Source organism: Ursus americanus, chromosome 16 (genome assembly GCF_024610735.1).
Source record: "Ursus americanus isolate L20-20 chromosome 16, mUrsAme1.1.p, whole genome shotgun sequence".
Taxonomy (NCBI): domain Eukaryota; kingdom Metazoa; phylum Chordata; class Mammalia; order Carnivora; family Ursidae; genus Ursus; species Ursus americanus.
In genome coordinates this window covers 62,567,670-62,585,847 of record NC_142142.1, presented here as the reverse complement: position 1 = coordinate 62,585,847, position 18,178 = coordinate 62,567,670, and the positions used below count along the sequence as shown (strand labels likewise).

General features: G+C 37.9%; 1 protein-coding gene across 7 annotated transcripts in view; it reads left to right on the top strand.

Annotated features, from left to right (window-relative positions):
• Positions 1–18,178, top strand: part of DYNC2H1 (dynein cytoplasmic 2 heavy chain 1) — a 288,892-nt gene that overhangs the window by 111,511 nt on the left and 159,203 nt on the right. For 5 of the 7 annotated variants that reach the window (XM_045797654.2, XM_087868490.1, XM_045797653.2 and 2 more), the window contains 5 exons: positions 3,258–3,399; positions 3,984–4,093; positions 8,172–8,192; positions 9,543–9,641; positions 11,003–11,126. In XM_045797654.2, coding sequence (XP_045653610.2) covers positions 3,258–3,399; positions 3,984–4,093; positions 8,172–8,192; positions 9,543–9,641; positions 11,003–11,126 — 496 coding nt within the window. The remainder of the gene's footprint in view (positions 1–3,257; positions 3,400–3,983; positions 4,094–8,171; positions 8,193–9,542; positions 9,642–11,002; positions 11,127–18,178) is intronic. The other 2 variants (XM_045797656.2, XM_045797655.2) reach the window with 1 other exon arrangement.

The window sequence follows — 18,178 nt, the reverse complement described above, 5'->3', positions numbered from 1 at the left end:
TTGGTTACTAACCCTGTATTGGATACATCATTTGTAAATATCTTTTCCCATTCAGTGGTTTGGCTTTTTGTTTTGTTGATAGTTTCCTTTGCTGTGTAAAAGCAGTTTGGCTTGATGTAGTCCCACTAGTTTATTTTTGCTTTTGTTTGCCTCATGTGAGGAAAAATATCTAGGAAAATGTTGCTGTGGGCAACATCTGAGAGATTAGTGCCTGCTTTCTTCTGAGAGTTTTATGCTTTTAGATCTTTGATGCACTTTGAGTTTATTTTTGTGTATGATATTAGAAAGTGGCCAAGTTTCATTCTTTTGCATGTAGCTCTCCTGCTTTGGCAACACCATTTGTTGAAGAGACTGTCTTTTTCCCATTGTGTATTCTTGCCTCCTTTGTCATAAATTAATTGATGATATAGGTGTGGGTTTCTGGGCTCTGTCTTCTATTCCATGGATGTATTACTATGCCAGTACCATACTGTTTTTTATTACTATAGCTTAATGGTGTACAACAAAATCTGGGATTCTGATATCTCCAGCTTTTTTTTCCCCTCAAGATTGTTTTGGTTATTGAAGGTCTTTTGTGGGTCCCTAGAAATTTTAGGATTATTTGTTCTAGTTCTGTGAAAGATGCTGTTGGTGTTGATAGGGATTGCACTGAATTTGTAGATTGCTTTGGATGGTATAGACATTTCAATGATATTGATTCTTCCAGTTAATGAGTATAGTGTATCTTTTCATTTGTTTGTATTGTCTTCAGTTTCTTTTATCAGTGTCTTATAGTTTTCAGAGTATAGGTCTTTTACTTCCTTGGTTAAATTTATTCCTAGATATATATGTATTTTTTTAATTATAATTGTAAATGGGATTGTTTTCTTAATTTCTCTTTCTGCTACTTCACTATTAGTATATAGAAATGCAACAGATTTCTGTATATTAATTTTGTATCCTTCAGCATTACTGAATTCATTTATCAGATGTAATAATTTTTTGGTGGAGTCTTTAGGGTTGCTATGTATAGTATCATGTTATCTGCAAATAGTGACAGTTTTACTTCTTCCTTAGCATTTTGTATGCTTTTTTATTTTTATTTTTTCTTGTCTGATTGCAATGGCTAGAACTTCTAGTACTGTGTTGAATAAAAGCGGTGAGATTGGGCCTCCTGTCTTCTTCCTGATCCTGATGAAAAGCTTTCATCATTGTGTATGATGTTAGCTGTGTGTTTTTCATATATGACTTTAATTATGTTGAGGTATGTTCTCTCTAAACCCTCTTTGTTGGGAGTTTTTATCATGAATGGGTGTTGTATTTTGTCAAATGGTTTTTCCATATTTCTTGAGATGATCATATAGCTTTTACCCTTCTTGTTAATGTGAGGTAGTACATGGTTTGATTTTCAAATATTGAACCACTCTTGCATTCCTGGAGTAAATCCCATTTGATTGTGTGAGTGATTTTTTTAATGTGCTGTTGAATTTGATTTGCTAATGTTTTGTTGAGAATTTTTGCATCTTTGTTCATTAAAAATATAGGCCTGTAGTTTTCTTTTTTCTTTCTTTCTTTCTTTCTTTCTTTCTTTCTTTCTTTCTTTCTTTCTTTCTTTCTCTACTCCTTCCTTCCTTCCTTCCTTCCTTCCTTCCTTCCTTCCTTCCTTCCTTCCTTCCTTCCTCTTCTTCCTCCTCTTCCTCCTCTTCCTCTTTCTTCTCTTCCTCCTCTTCTTCCTCTTCCTCTCCCGCCCTCCTCCTCCTCCTCCTCTTCTTTCTTCTTCTCCTTCTTCTTCTTCTTCTTCTTCTTCTTCTTCTTCTTCTTCTTCTTCTTCTTCTTCTTCTTCTTCTTCTTCTTCTTCTTCTTCTTTCTTCTTCTGTTTTTGTCTGGTTTTGGTATCAGGGTAGTCCTGGCTTCATAGAATAAATTTAGATGTTTTCCTTCCTCTTCTATTTTTTGGAATACTTTGAGATGAGCAGGTATTTTTGTTTTTTTTAAATTTTTTATTTGAGTATAGTTGACCCACTGTGTTACATTAGTTTCCGGTGTACAACATACTGATTCAGCAAGTCCATACATTACACTGTGCTCACAAGTGTAGCTGCCATCTGTCATCATACAACATTATGACATTATCATTGATGTATTCCCTGTGCTGTGCCATTTATTCCTGTGACTTACTCATTCCATAACTGGAGACCTGTTTCCTCCCCTTCACCCATTCTGTCCATCCCCTAAACCATCAGTTTGTTCTCTGTATTTATGGGTCTGATTCTGCTTTTTGTTTCTTATTCGTTTTGTCTTTTAGATGCTTCACATAAGTGAATCATATGGTATTTGTCTTTCTTTAATGCTTTATTTCACTTAGTGTAATATGAGAAGAATAGGTAATAACTCTTCTTTAAATATTTGGTAGGATTTACCTGTGAAGCCATATACAGTCCTGGACTTTTGTTTATTGGGAGTTTTTTGGTTGCTGATTGGATTTCACTACTAGTAGTCTGTCTGTTCATATTTCCTTATTTGCTTTTCATATCCATTTGCAAATATCCCTCATATTTGTCATGTCTTTAATGCCTATTTATTTATTTATTACCTCAGTTCTCCTAACTTGTCTTCCTGCTATCTCACCCTAAAATTGATCCATTCCTCATTTGTCAGCTGAATGATCTTCCTAAACCCAGTCTCATTATATCCCTCCCTGCCCTGTTTAAACACCTGGAGTGGTTCATTACCATCGCAGTTTCAGCAAAAGCTCCTTTGTGTGCATGGAAAACCACTCACAGCCTTCCTCCTGCCCATCATCTCTACCTCTCTCTTTTCATTACTTCTATGTTGCTACTCTTTCTGCTCTTCTGTAGCCACGCTGCTTTTAACTAATGAGTCTCCATGCTTTCTTACAGTTTTGTTTTGTACCTTTGCTTATACTCTCTGCACTTAATAGTAGTTTACAATGTGATGCTAATTCACAGTATTTAACTATAATTGGGATAAAAGTTCTTCATTAAAATCATTAGTAATGTTAATGACAAAATAATGTTCATCTTTACAAATAACAATGGTATTTCATACATTTTTAAAATTTCAGCAGGAACTGAGAGATCTTGTTGATATTCTTACATTTTCACAATTATATTCGGGGCAGGGGTTATTACTTTAAACCAACACATGATTTTTTTTTTCTACAGCCGAAACTCTAATTTATGAAACTGTCATGTTTTTCGCCTTTTAGAATATATCTATACCCTATACGTCCACCTGCTCTCTCTCTTCTTATCCAGGTTGCAGAGATAACAGAGGAATTAGCTACTCTTCCTAAGAGAGCTCAGCTAGCTGCTGCATTTATTACGTATCTTTCTGCTGCTCCTGAGGGTCTGAGAAAAACCTGTTTGGAAGAATGGACCAAGTCAGCTTGTCTTGAAAGTTTGTATTTAGTCACTCATGTTTTGAAATTTCAATATCCTAAAAATGCATCTTTTAATTTTTGCCACTTTTTTGTAAAAGAGAAAAATTTTCTATAAGCTAGAAGAAACCAAATCTACTTTAGATTTGCTCAATTCTGTAATTGTTCTCTGAATTGTTTTGTTGCAATGATTCTTCTATTCCTAAAATCACTCTATGAAACTGAGACCACAGAGTATTTTTTGATAATGGATGAATGCAGTTAAATATTTTAACACATTGATTTTTACAGTAATTTCATATCATAAAATAAAATGTAGGCACTCCAAAATTCCTTGTGAATTTTGTGGCTTTGACAAATTATTATAGTTGTGAAATACGTATTAAATATATAAGAAATACAATTTCACTGAGTTCCATTCCTTTGCACTTTTGTTTTAAACTTTTCTCTTCCTTAACTCTTCGTCCTAAAGGGGGAAGAATGGATTGAATATTAAGGATGGTCATGGGACTTCTGTTTGAGTATATTTCAAATAGTTTTGTTCCCTTCTCTTTGTCAAGTACATGATCATTGTAGTGAAATATTAATATCTTAAACTTTTCAGAATTTGATCTAAGGAGATTTCTTTGTACTGAAAGTGAACAGTTAATTTGGAAAAGTGAAGGCCTACCATCAGATGACCTTTCCATAGAAAACGCTGTTGTTATCTTACAGGTAATTCATCAATTTTAATTTCTCATTGGATGTATTCCTCTGGAAGCTTGGCCCAGGAAGCACCTTTTTCAAATTCTTAGGCTTTCACAGTTACTCTTCATTACATGAAAGTGGAAATATTTTGGGAATGAAAATCCATTTATGATTCAGTTGGTGAATCTACAATTTTCAGTATAATTTATTTTTTACTGTAATATAAAAGTATAAACTAAAGTGACATTATTTTGATGACAAAAAATTCTAGATTGAACTCCCTAATAGTCATGGAAATATTTTAGTGGCACCTGACTCACCTGGTTATATAGTTCCTTCACCTACAGTATATGATTTTACCATTTTATTTTACTTCGTTTTACAATACAAAGTTCTACAAAGTGAAAATGAGATAAGTTTTGGGTTGTAGGTTAGGGATAACGATACACATTTTTTGAAAATTGTTCTTTCCCATAGTGTGTATCTCTCCAAAGTCATTGTTTAAATGTGAACCTCTTACAACCTTGTTAGCAGTGATGAATGTGAAAATCAAATTGCAACTCAGGTATACAAACTGATAATTCTTCTAATGCAGTATGATTTTTACCATTAGCTTGGTGTACCTTTGTGTGATATAACAGATAATGGGGAGATGGTTCTTCCCTGTGCTGATAGGGTTTTTCCTGTTGTTTCTGTCCCAGGGGCTTGTACTCCGTACACCAGTTTCCTCTTTGCCTCCTGCAGCCCCTTTCTCTGCCTGCACACCGTCTCCTCATTCGGTGACTCCATAGCTCCAACGGAAGCATGAACATTGAATGCTCCTTTGTAGGTAACAGGAGCCATAGTATTACAAGATTTGTATTGTGGGCCCTGCACTCCTGGATAAAAGGCTTCCTTTGATTAGGGCCGTCAGTCAGCCGACATGCTGTGGCTCATTACATTGCTGCCTTCCCAGCAGAGGAGTTGCTGACCAATGATCAGACAGTCTTGACTTCTTAAAAATTTGATTTGGCTAGTTCTCTTTTAAAACATTTTCTGTAATTGTTTTTCACAGTAGTATCACAAATCTGAAATTTTAAATGTGTAGGCAAATAAATTCATTACATTATGTTAAAAAGTATGTGCTTTTTATCCTATTTGTTATTCCTTCCCCAAAATTTCATACTCCTCTTATCTTCCTTTTTTTGCAATCTAAGAAAACAATCATTTGCAGATTTAAGAAACACACAGTATTAGTATTATCCTTTTTTTTTTAATTGCATAACACATCGGGGGGTGAGCCTTTAGAAAAAATATATTCATCACAGTATTTTTTTTTTCCTGATACTAATTGAAAATGTTTACTTTTGTGTTCTGAATTATCTTTCATGATGAATATAGGAGAAATTGTTTTTTAAATTAATTTTAATAATAAGCTTAGATTTACTTGGTATTTAATATTGCCATGTTTATTATAGTTTATATATATATTTATAGTATATTTATTATAACATATTATAACATATACATATATTTATATGCATTTATATGACAAAACAAAAACCATTTGGAAAAATTTGTTAGGGTAATTAGTAATTTTGTTGGGATGAATTTGCCACTATGGTAAGCCCTCCGTCTCAGTTCTCAAGTATTCTGGATTTAGAGTAATCTCTTACAGATAAGGCTGTGATTGGATAGCCCACGTCTATAAAAACCTTCTCAAGTGATGTATGTGAAATTAGATTTCTAAATAGATACAAATTGGGTTTCTAGGAAATCTTCCTTGAGAAAAAAATGACTAGGCCTGATGAGTAAAGTGGAATTTGGATTGAGAGATGTACTCATCATTAACCCAGCTAGAGTTTTCCTGAGGTTCTTCCTCTCCCTGGAGGCTTTCCCACATACACGGTCTGTAGTTGCTCTCTCCTTTAGTGGTCCTAAGTAAAGCTTTTGTATCCATGATTATTCCTTTGTTCGTCTTACAAAGATGCTTGAACTTCTCATATTTGTATTAAACTATTGAAGTGCAGTATTGTCTGGAAGAGGAAATAGTCAACTAATGATCTACCATTGACCTTGTAACAGGAGTTAGTTTAAGTAAATCAGCAGGAGGTTCCTGTGACCTAAGTCATTGTGGGCTGGAAGAAGGTGGCCATGGGGACCCTTGTTCTGGATTGCTTGTCCTGTGATTTATACCCGTGATCCTGATGTAATTATTATTAGCTTTCCTTTTACTCTCTAAAGTGTCCTGGCCTGGGTAATAATTTCTGTGATCTTTTTAATATTGCGGGTGGGACCCAGTGGTAATGAAGAGAGCTATAAGGCTGTTAGAAACCATGGGGAAGGTGTGAGTGAAAAGTATCCAAAAAGGAGATGGGAAGGTGATAGTTTAAATTTTACAGTATTATAAATTTTTCTTGATTTGAATTTCACAAATTTTCTCTTGTGAAGACATATATTGAATGTTTTTTTATTTGTAGACAATTCAGTGTAAATTAGTTTTTTTTAAACTACACAGAATTTCTGAGATTATTTTCCTTCCTGACATTCAGTGTATGTTGAGGAAATGAAAATTAATTGGGTCTTAATGTAAAGAACACAAAATTTTAAAGGTAAATTACATAGGGAAAGTTCTTTTTTCAAATAAACCCCAAATTGTAGTAACACTGAAAGTCATACATTTAAGAAGGAAAAAAAGGAACTTGTGCTTTTAAGTAACTGATATGTTGAAAACATTGAGACCAGCTCTAGGATTCAAATGATACCACCAGGACGTTGTTTTCTCAACCTATCTTAAGAGTTGGATTCGTTGTCAGATAGGTTCTGTCCACCCTGTGTTAAGGATGGCCATTGGTGGCTCCGGGCTTAATATTCTCAGAGTTCATGCTCGAAGACTAAAGATGTGTCTGCACCCTGCCCCCCAACAGTATTTGTGTCATTTCCCCAAAGGATTCTTATTGTTTAGCTTGGGTCATGTGCTCATCTCTTTGGGCAGTGGTAGATGACTGATGATCCCATCAGAGACACATGGGGTGGGCGTGCAGGGTGGGCAAAGTTAGCTTTCCAACTGAGAACCTTTTCTCATCCTCCCCTCCTCCTCCCTGTGACTTGCTCTTTCTTATTCCTACCCTTGGAGATGTCAGTCCTGGCCCAGGAGTGTAAGCAGCATATCTGCAAGTCTCTGTATGTCTCTTTCATTTTACATTCAGCAGTTACTCAACAAATCTTGTCATGTCTGTATCTCGGAAGTGTCATGGATTTATCGTGCTCTGAGCATGTCCACTGTGAGTGGATCCATGGAATGAGGCACATGGATCAATACAGTATCACACCGTCGGTCCCTTACCCATGGTATCACTACCTTCACCGCGGTAGCAGTGCTCCTTCTACCATAGTAACCTGATCAGGACAGCCCTTTGATCAATAGATCTCAGTGACTTTCCATTGCTTGAAGTATAGACATGTCATTAGGAAGCGTGGCGTAAAAGCCGAGGGACTTTGACTGCTCCTGCCGTATCATACGCGTCATTCTTGCCTGTACGTTTTCACTCCAGGTTTGCCGAACTCCGCCAGTTTTCCAGATCGTGCTGGGCTTTTTATTCCTCTCTCTGTCCTGCTGTTGTCTTTGCCTGTCTTGTGCCTTTTCCACTTCTTTTCCAGGCTAAGTCCAATTTATCTTTCCTGACTTAGTTTGACTTGTACTCTTTCTAGTGGCTTCCCTAACCCTACCTGTGCTCCACCCGTGGATCTTGTATGCTCTTTACAGAATTGTCAGTTTTTGCTTCCTTCGTGAGTGCGAAGTCACTGAGGGTAAGTGTGTGTGTCATTAATTTCTGTACCCCTCATATTGTCTTACGCAGTAGTTCAACATAGGGTAGGTGAATGAACTCATGAATGAATGAAAGCCCAACATTTTTGGATCTATAATAACTTGTTACATGTAGAATTTAACTATGTTTAATCATGGATCACAGACTTAAAATATACCTCAGAGATTTTGTCAAAATCTCTCTGGAGGAGTATAAATAAGATGAAATCAAACTTGTAAGTACTCTTTGAAATTCTAAAACGTATATTTGGTCTTACTGAAATATATTATCTTTTTTTTTTCTTTTAACTGCATCAGATCATTGGTCTGAAATCATGGGTAAGAACTTTTTTTTAAAATTTAAAATAATTGTTTTTGTGATTGGGCAAAAGTCTTGTAGTCTTGTGAAATGTTTGCTCCTGAATACTAGCGTAAAATGATATCTCAAACATAGGCATGGTACGTAGGAAGTACGTCACTTGGTAGGAGAGGCACATTTTGTGATGGAGCAGTCAGTGAAAGTAGCGAGGGAGATGCTGGGTGAGGGTACTTCAGTGCGCCATGGGGAGTAGGGAGTGCGTGAGCGGTCCATTCCGGGTGCAAGTAGAAAGGGGGGTGGGGGTGTGCTTTGGATGGAATTTTAAAACATTCTAGTAAAGCTGGTTTACTGTCAACTCTATTGCCACCAGTTGTGGGTACTTTTCAACAATGTTGCTGATAAAATGCTCTTCGTCCCTGGGCCAGATGGTCCCCACCCTCTGCCTCCTTGGTGTGTCCCTGAAGTAGCCTCTGTGCTCGTACTAGACGCTCCTCGGGGCCAAGTCTTCCTGTCACCTGCACTTCCGCGCATTTTCTTATCCCTGTCGCACGACCCATCACATTTTTCAAATAAGTGTGAACATTTAAGAAAAATTAGGCCAGTTGTTATTTAAATCTGATTTGTGGGGTAACAATACATGTAATATTAGACTTTCAAGTTTACCAAATATATTGATGTATTTACATATATTTTTATTAATCATATCGCTCTAATTGGCTTCCTTTCACCTGCTAAGTGGCATCGTGTGTTACTGCATTGTCAGTGGTTTCTAACTTGCTATTTGTTTCAGGGTATCCTGTAATGAATTTAGTTCCTAGTCCATTAGATCTTAATCTACAAGCTATGTCTTTTCTAGGGTTCTCCTTTTATAATATTAGCTATATAGTGCTTTATAAGAATTAATGTCTGAAACAAACAGTTATATTGATAATTATTTGAATAATACTTTTATGATGAGTTCGTACTTCTCTTCTGTGGTTTTTATGGTTTATTTAACCAAAGAATATATAAAGCTTGGAATAATTTGATCCTGTTTTTTAAAAGCCAAAGACAGGTATGAATGATGTCAGAGAGGGACTGGAGCTCTTGCTCACTGTATTGTTAATATACGTTTTCTGAGTTACCATGTAGTGAAGAGGACTGTTTTCACTGTGGTTGAATTTAATTTTCTAATATGAATTCCTGATAGCTATGAAATGAATTAATGTAGACTCTGGGTGCAGCTAAAAATTGCACCTTTACTCCCTCCTTAGGGTTGTGTATTTACGTTCTCCAAAGCCTGAGAGAACACTCAGTAACTGACTCATCATTTTTAGGAAATTATTTCCACTTGATGAAAGCTTATAATTTTTTTTCTTTTTCGGAACTAGAGTCAAGTATGCCCATTCCTTATCGACCCTTCTTCTCAAGCTACAGAGTGGTTAAAGACACATTTGAAAGACTCACGTTTGGAAGTTATTAACCAGCAGGTTTGTATGACTTAGAGTTGAGATACCGCCTGGTACTAGCATGTTACGGTGGACACAATTCTGGGTCTGTATTCAGAAGGCATGGGACCCGTGGAAGGAAGGGTAACTTCTGGCTTTCATTCAAAAGGGATGAGAATATTTATTTGATTGCTCATACGTGCTAGGCATTAATCTAAGCCCTGGAAATTTCCTAGTGAGTAAAGTAGTCACACTTCCTGTCCTCGTGGTGATGCCGGTCTGGCAGGTTGGAGAGACAGTTAAATAAGCATTTACGCTACATTATGATTAAAGACGTGAGTATAGGATCCTAGAGAAGTAAGAGTTCCCGACTCTGCTTGGAGAGAGCCTCCCAGACTTGCAGCATCTGGTGCTTTCTCTCAGCGCCTCTCCTCATCCCCAGTCCCTGCACCTCACCAACGAGCATCTCTCATGTGTCCTGACACTGGGCATGTTGGTTTGCAAAATGTAGTCATAGTCTTTTGGGGTAGTGACCGCTCACTGCCACATTTATCTTGCTGAGAAAATCATTTGGGGTCAGGTGTTTTTTGTTTGTTTTGTTTTCCCTTTGAGGAAGGCCTAGTGTATTTTGTACTCACTTTCATAGATATTCTTTAGGTGCTTGAACAATTACCTCTTTCAAACGTATTTCATTTATAAAATGGGGGTATTTACTTCATTGGTGTGTTAAGAATAGCTATAAATTAGATAATACATAAAATACTTTAATGCCACTTATGGCTTACAGGAGATTTTAATAATTACTATTCCAAATATTTAATTTTTGTAACCACACTTGGAGGCTTGAAGTGATGTTTAAAACCCTTTTGCTAGCTAGAAAGTCTTAAAATTCTTGCTCGGTTACAAAATTTTGTCCAGAGTTCCTTTCCACAGTGATTAGACCTAATCACATATCACACCAAGGAAAGTTGGCTAGAATTCATCATTTGTCTTTCCACTTCTGTTCAGTATTTGATATTGAACATAACCAAGGTAGTTCTTATTAATACTTGGGTGAGTAACTTATATAAAGAATTCGAAAATTTGTTTCTGCATCAAGTTGAAATTTGAAATCATAGTAAAGGATTGAAAAAAGCTTTTTTATTGTTGTAAAAATCTTTTTTTGTATGTGTATTTAAATTATTTATGAAATCTGTTTGACAATTTATTCAATTAAAATGATTCATCAGCAAGTACTTATACCTTGAAAAGCAATCGTGAATAATTTGAATTATTAACATGCATATTAAATTTTAAAATATTCATATTATTCCTATTAATATATTCATTATCTGTAAGATAGACATTAAGGTAGACATTAGGGTAGTGAAGGAATTAATGTGTGTTCTTTTTGATTTTTTCAGGATAGTAACTTTATTACAGCTCTGGAGTTGGCAGTGCGCTTTGGGAAAACGCTGGTTATACAAGAGATGGATGGTGTGGAGCCTGTGCTGTATCCGCTGTTGAGACGAGATCTGGTTGCTCAAGGTAAACATATGACGTTTTCCAGAGAGTAACTGTTTTTCACATTTCCAAGGTAATTAACTTCATACCTGACTTTGAGCTTCTTTTGTCTTACCGCTGAGGCTGACTCTTCTGGTTGAATGATGGGAATGCCATTGTGGCCTAACAGGCCCTGTCAGCGAGCTCCTGCCTTTACAGAGGCGGCTTGTGTCAGGGTCTCCAGGACTGCTCCTGGGGACAGTGTATGGCCAGGAGACACAGGGCTGGAAGTAGTCTCACTGGTGGCTGAGATGGTTTGCAGGGACCAGATAGGAAGTCAGGTCAGCAAAGAGAAAAAAGCACAGTGTGACGTCAGGAGTCAAGAACAGGTGCAAGCTTCTTAGCCTCTTCCACTGGAGTCCCACAGGATGTGCTTGCTTCTCCCAGGACCAGCTTGTGACAGCACCTGTGAGATGTCACGTACCAAGGAAGCTTATTAGATGCTCAGCCGCACAGTTTTTACTGAGGGCTGCTTACGTCAGCACATTCCACCTAGTGTGAGACAAAATTCCAGAGTCCCCGCACAAAAGCAGGTGTTCCGAGTAAACCACATTCTTAGTACAGTTTGTGCACAGTGAGCACTCGTACATGAGAGCCTGCCCCGCATCCAGATTTCCAGAAGCCTATTACGGGCCTGTCGTACAAGCAGGCCTTTCTAAGGATAGAGTCTCAGGACTGCTATGTCTCCTCTTTTCTGCACAGCTACCTAACCCAGCCTTTGACGATTAGAACGTAATGCTCTTCACCTCAAGACCATGTCATGCAAAGTGTGTCTGAAGACACGTACTCATATATACATACATGCACATATTTACTCATATATACATACATGCAGCACTAGCACTACGAGACTTATGCTAACGCTGCAAGCTTGAAATAGAAATTGGAGTTAGTGGGGCAAACCAGAAGCATAGCAAAAAATGCATTCACTGACCACTTGTTACTTCACAAATCAACATGCTTGGCCTGGCAAGGGTTGATGTGTTCTGAAGAGAACTTTGGTAGTGGGACTTTTGCCTTTATAACCTGGAATTACCTTCCACACTTCAGTCTCTGCTCTCAGTCAGTCTGTTCCTTACCGGTACTAACTCAGATCTGTTGGGCTAGCTCTTGCTATCTTTTATTTTTTCTTTAAATTATTAAATTCTAGTTAGTTAAAATACAGTGCAACATTGATTTTCAGGAGTAGAATTCAGTGCTTCATCACTTACGTACAGTACCCAGTGCCCGTCATCACAAGTGCCCTCCCGAATGACTGTTCCCCATCTAGCGCAGCTCTTGCCCACCGCCTTCCATCAACCCCCAGTTCTCTATCATTAAGAGTCTCTTATTATTTCCCTGTCTCCTTTCTCCCACCCCCATATGTTCATATGGTTTGTTTCTTAAATTCCATGTGTGAGTAAAATCATATGGTATTTGTCTTTCTCTGACTTATTTCACGTAGCATTATACACTCTAGCTTCATCCAGGTTGTTGGAATGGCAAGATTTCATTCTTTTTGATGGCCGAATAATATTCCATCATATATATATACACCACATCTTCCTTATCCATTCATCAGTTGATGGACATTTGGGCTCTCTCCATAATTTGGCTATTGTTGATGCTGCTGCTGTAAATATTGGGGTGCATGTGCCCCTTTTGAATCTGTATTTTTGTATCCTTTGGGTAAATACCAATAGTGCAATTGCTGGGTCATAGGGTAGCTCTATTTTGAAGGAGCCTCCATGCTGTTTTCCAGAGTGGATGCACCATCTTGCATTCCCACCAACAGTGTAAGAGTGTTCCCCTTTCTCCACATCCTTGCCAACATCTGTTGTTTCTTGTGTTCTTAGTTTCAACCATTTGACAGGTATGAGGTGGTATCTCATTATGGTTTTGATTTGCATTTCTCTAATGATGAGTGATGTTGAGCATCTTCTCATGTGTCGGCCATCTGGATGTCTTCTTTGGAAAAATGTCTATTTATGTCTTCTACCCATTTCTTAACTGGATTATTTGTTTTTTGGGGGGCTATGCTGTCTTACAGGGGAAGTGGAAATGAAGCTTGAGGGACATCTGGATTTGGTTCCCTTCAGTCTATATTGGGCCCTTGAGGGTTCATTAAATATGAGCCTCTATCAGATGTGATTGGTGTCAGGTTTTAGCAGTATCTGTGGCATTGTCCGAGAATGGGTTGACAAGGTCTCTTGAAGTTGGATCTGGTGCCAGGTTATACATTTCACATCCTGATTGGTTCACATTATAAACCACTATTCCAAATGGTTGTGCAGAGCTGTTTGGGTTAATTTGTTTATTTCAGAATTAGGAAAAGAGAATTAATCTCTGCTCTTACCTTATTTTTCCCTGCTTTTCCCCAGGGTTGGACATACCCGTATCACAGTAGTTGAAGTCTTTTACCATCTTTGACTATACTTCAGATTGTCCTTTTCCAGAGTGTTGAGTTGCTCATGAATTGACATTTTGTTGTCATGCATTTCCTTTGGAGACAGAGGATGGTTGTCCTAGAACCACGTCAGATAGAGTCTGTGTCCAGTCTCGTTTATGTCCCTGTGTCCCTAATCTGAGCAGTATGAACTGCCTTTCTTCATACTGAGGTCAAAATAACAGAGTTAGAAGAGGCTGTTCAACAGTCGCCTCACGTGCGTCCTGATCGAAAGGAAGGGCAAGACATGGTTCTTTTTCAAGTTCTCATTGTTTTCACTTCCTGATTCGTGTGTGCTAGTCACTCAGCCATGAAGATGGTCGGTGCGCATGTGGTGTCGGTATGTAACTGAAGACCAGGGATCAGCTAGCCACTGAGAAGTTGTCTAGGGAGAGGCTGGTGTAGTTGGCAGATAGCTCAAGTTTCACTAACAACATTGTTAGTCATTCCAGTCCTTTATGGTTATTTCATTTCCATGTTGGGCTTGAGTATGGATCAGAGATTATAGTAGAGATGAAGGCTGAACGTTGTGGTTGGCTTTTAGTCCAGATGTTTCCTTTTAGTAATGGTTGCTTCATCTGGGCTTATGTATGTGCAGTGTAGAGATTAAGTCTGTGATTAATTGTTGTTGTGTCTGTTTCTAGGGTGGTTCTCCATATGAGTATGTCTGTGGAGCCAAGTTGGATCTGCATGGCCCCATGGCCTGAATACAGCCAGATGAGTGTTTCTGTAAGAGGAGTGATTTTGTCCCCATGGGGTTGTCACAGTTGGGATTTCTATGCCAGGACCATCTTAGAATGCACAGGACATCTCCTCCCAACAAATAGTTTTCACGCACAGATTACCAGTAGTGCTGAGGTTGAGCTAGCTTCTCTAGCTCTGACCTATAAATCTCCGTACTGATCTGTTTCAGTAAGTCTTGGCGTGACATGTTTTATTGCCAAGAACACTGCCCGAGGTCAGCTCATTGTACGGAATACTCAATGCTATGGATTAGTGGATGGCTGTAGCATTCCTTTGGATTTTCTTATCGGCAATTATTTGCAGACATCTGTAATTCTGTGCACCTGAAGGATAGAGGGGCCAAAGGCAGTGATTGATTTATAATTGCTTAGATTTCTTCCAAGGTTGCCCTTTGCAACCTTGCCAAGAGTCGCCATCCAAACCCAGGCACACGTTTGTTGACTAGATGAATAGGCAATAGTAAAAATTCCAGGTACGGAATATGCTGCTTCTAATGGGCCAACAAAGTAATCTTTATTCTCTTTGTATACAGTGACTGTAGAGGCAGCAGTTTATTCTTAATGGGCTGTGTGGGCTGTCTCCTTGGGCATTGTCAGTTTGGTTATTTGGTTGGCAGGGTTTTGTATTTGTCCTCACTTACATCCTACTTATCTTTAGCTAGTCAGCCTTGAATGGTATTCAGTACAGTGTGAGCAGTTCGTCCGTGGAGACCCACCAGAGTGTTATCCTAGTAGTGGAATGTTTGCACCTGGATGGCAGTTCACACGGTACCTGGATTTATCTAGGTCAGATGATAATATAGTTCTGAAGAGTTTGGACCTGGAAACAGATACAACGTATCTATTATGAATGTTGACCAATCCAAACCATATTCTCAAACCTGATCCAGGCTCAGAACCAAGATAATAAACATGTCAGTTCGGACTTTCCCTGGAAAGAGAGCAGGAGACCAAATCTTGTACTTGTGCCCAATCATTGTGTTTCTAGAGTTCTGTAAAGTACACTGATGATTTTGTGTCCAGAAGCGAAAATGGTCGAAATGAACTCCACTGTTAACTCTGTAGGTTAACTCGACTGTAAATCGAGGCCTGATGCAGTTCAGGCTGTGTTGGGCTTTTAGTTCTGCATCTGATACTTTCTAACAGTAGGACATAGGACTTAACGCCAAGGGTCCTTTTCAGACAACCATTTACTTGGAAATTTTTGAAAAATTTTATGTCAGAATGATACATGCACAGTTGACAAAACCAAATAGTACAGAATGGCAGTAGTGTTCCGTCCCTCCCCCCAAAATGGCTAGTCCTATTCACCTGAGAAAACTAGGTATTTTTCAGTTTTAACATTCTATTGAAATATGTGTGTGTGCAGTTTATAAATTTTTACAAACAGAATACACCTGTGTAAGCCCCCAGATCAAGATATAGAACTTTATCTGCACTCCAGAAGCCCCCTTATTTACTGGGCTCCCCCATATGGGTAACCACATTCCTGACTTACAACAGCATAGATGGGTGTTGCTTGTATCTGTATGTTGCGTAAATGGGAAAGAGAGAAGCAGCGCCTGACTGCTGTAGGCTGGCCTGGCTCTCGCAGCCCAGCTGTGGTGTTCCCCTGTTGAACGTGAATCATTTCACAGCACCAGCATCACACAGGCCCTGCTGTGACCGGACTCAAGCCTCAGCCCCCAAACAAGAGTATGCTCCATATCACACAAATAACCAGACATCTTCTTCTGCCAGCTCATTGGAGTGACTTTTTTTTTTTTTTTTTAGCCAATTATCACGAGTCTCCCTCCACTTCTCTCCCATCCTAGATAAACATTATTAAGATACCCGTCATAGGACTTTCTGCGTCCATTCCCCAGCAGAACCACACTGTCCTTCAACCATTTTCCAGTCACCTAACGTAAGCCCCGTCCTGTGACCGGCGTCTCTGTACCATCTTCCTACGGCCGTGCACTGTCTCAGGAGGATCTGTCACTGCAAACTGCCAGCGAGCGTGATTTGTTTTGTTTTCTACAACGTGTGTGTATGTCAAGTTTGCTGAAGTTACTTGTTCATTTCGTCCAAATTGCCAAATGTATTGGTGTATTTTTTATATAATGTTCTCATAACATTTTGATTTCAGTTGGTTTTGTAATGATGTCTCCCTTTTTCTTTTCTTTTTTTTTAGAGATTTTATTTATTTATTTGATAGAGATAGAGACAGCCACCGAGAGAGGGAACACAAGCGGGGGGAGTGGGAGAGGAAGAAGCAGGCTCCTAGCGAAGGAGCCTGATGTGGGGCTCGATCCCATAACTCCAGGATCACGCCCTGAGCCGAAGGCAGACGCTTAACTGCTGTGCCACCCAGGCGCCCCCGATGTCTCCCTTTTTCTTGACTTTGATCATTTTTTTTTCCTTCTGTCCATCTTCAATGAGGGGGTTTATCAGTTTTACTAATCTTTTCAAAATACCAACTTTTAACTTTGTTGATTTCCTTTATTTTTAAAAAATCCTTTAATTTTAATTAATTTTGTTTGGTTTCAAGTTTTTATTTGAATTCTAGTTAGTTAACATACAGTGTAATACTGGTTTCACAAGTGCCCTCCATAATGCCCATCACCCTCTTTATCGTATTTTTGAACTGGTTTTTCCTCTTATTTCATTCCTGTTATTTTTTCTTAGATTTCCTTTGGTGTTCTTTTTCCAGATTCTTGAGATGGAAATTCAAGATACTGATACTTAATCTTTTTTTTTAATATATGCATTTATGTCTGTGAATTTCCCTCTCAGCCCTCCTCCAGCTTCATACCAGAGTTCTTATTTCTTCTTCAATTCATTGAATTATATAGCTTTATTGTTGTTATTTAATTTCTAGGTAGTTGGACATTTTCTAATTCCCTTTTTTGTTACTGATTTTCAGCATTGTGGCCAGAGAACTTAATCTGAAGTATTCAGTTGTTTGAACCCTGTTGAAGCTTCACGATTGGACATTTCATTAATTTTTCCATGTACACTTGAAAATTATATGAAATTTGCTCTTTGTTTTAATTTTTTCTAAAGTGAGTTATGTCAGGTTTGTTAATTGTAGTGTTGTTTTCTGTGTCTTTACTCTTTTTTGCTTTGTTTTTTGTATCATTGAGGGAATTTCTTAAAGGTTCTATGATTTTTGAATTTGTTTTTCTTTTAGTTCTTTTAGTTTTTGCTTTAATATTTTTAAGTTGTGTTTTGGAGTGCATACATATTGAAAATGTGATATTTTCCTGTTTGGTTATTTTCTTTATCATTATGAAATGTCCTCCTTTTCCTCCAGAAATGTATCAAGTTTCAAAGCCTGATATTAGAATGGTTACACTACTTCGGGGGGCTAGTGTTTGTATGGTAATAATTTTTATTCTTTCACTTTCATATTTCTGTTGCTCTTATTTCTCAAGGGCACCTCTCTTCAGTTAATTACTTGGTTTTTGTTTTCTCTCACCGTGCAGTCTTACTGTTTGCTGTGTAATTTAATGCAGTTAACCAGATCATGTGAAACCTGATCGAGTTTTATAATTAACCTGATTTTATTTTTTGATAAAACATTTTCAATTTTTTAGTGGTCATCCTACATATAACAATATATATCTTTGACTTCTTATTTTACTACAAATAAATACTTTGCCACTTCTGCAGTGCACTTTACTCTGTAGACCCCACCTGTCTTTGCATTATTGTTGTGATATGTTGTTGTGGTCACATGATGTTATAATGACTGTTTTTAATACAGATTGATCCTTCCTATGGTTCTCAAATTCTCCCATCATTTCCACATCTCCTCATTTACATCTAGGGTTTTTTTTTTCTTTATTTAAATTTTCATTCCTGTTTAGTTCACCTGCAGGAGTCTT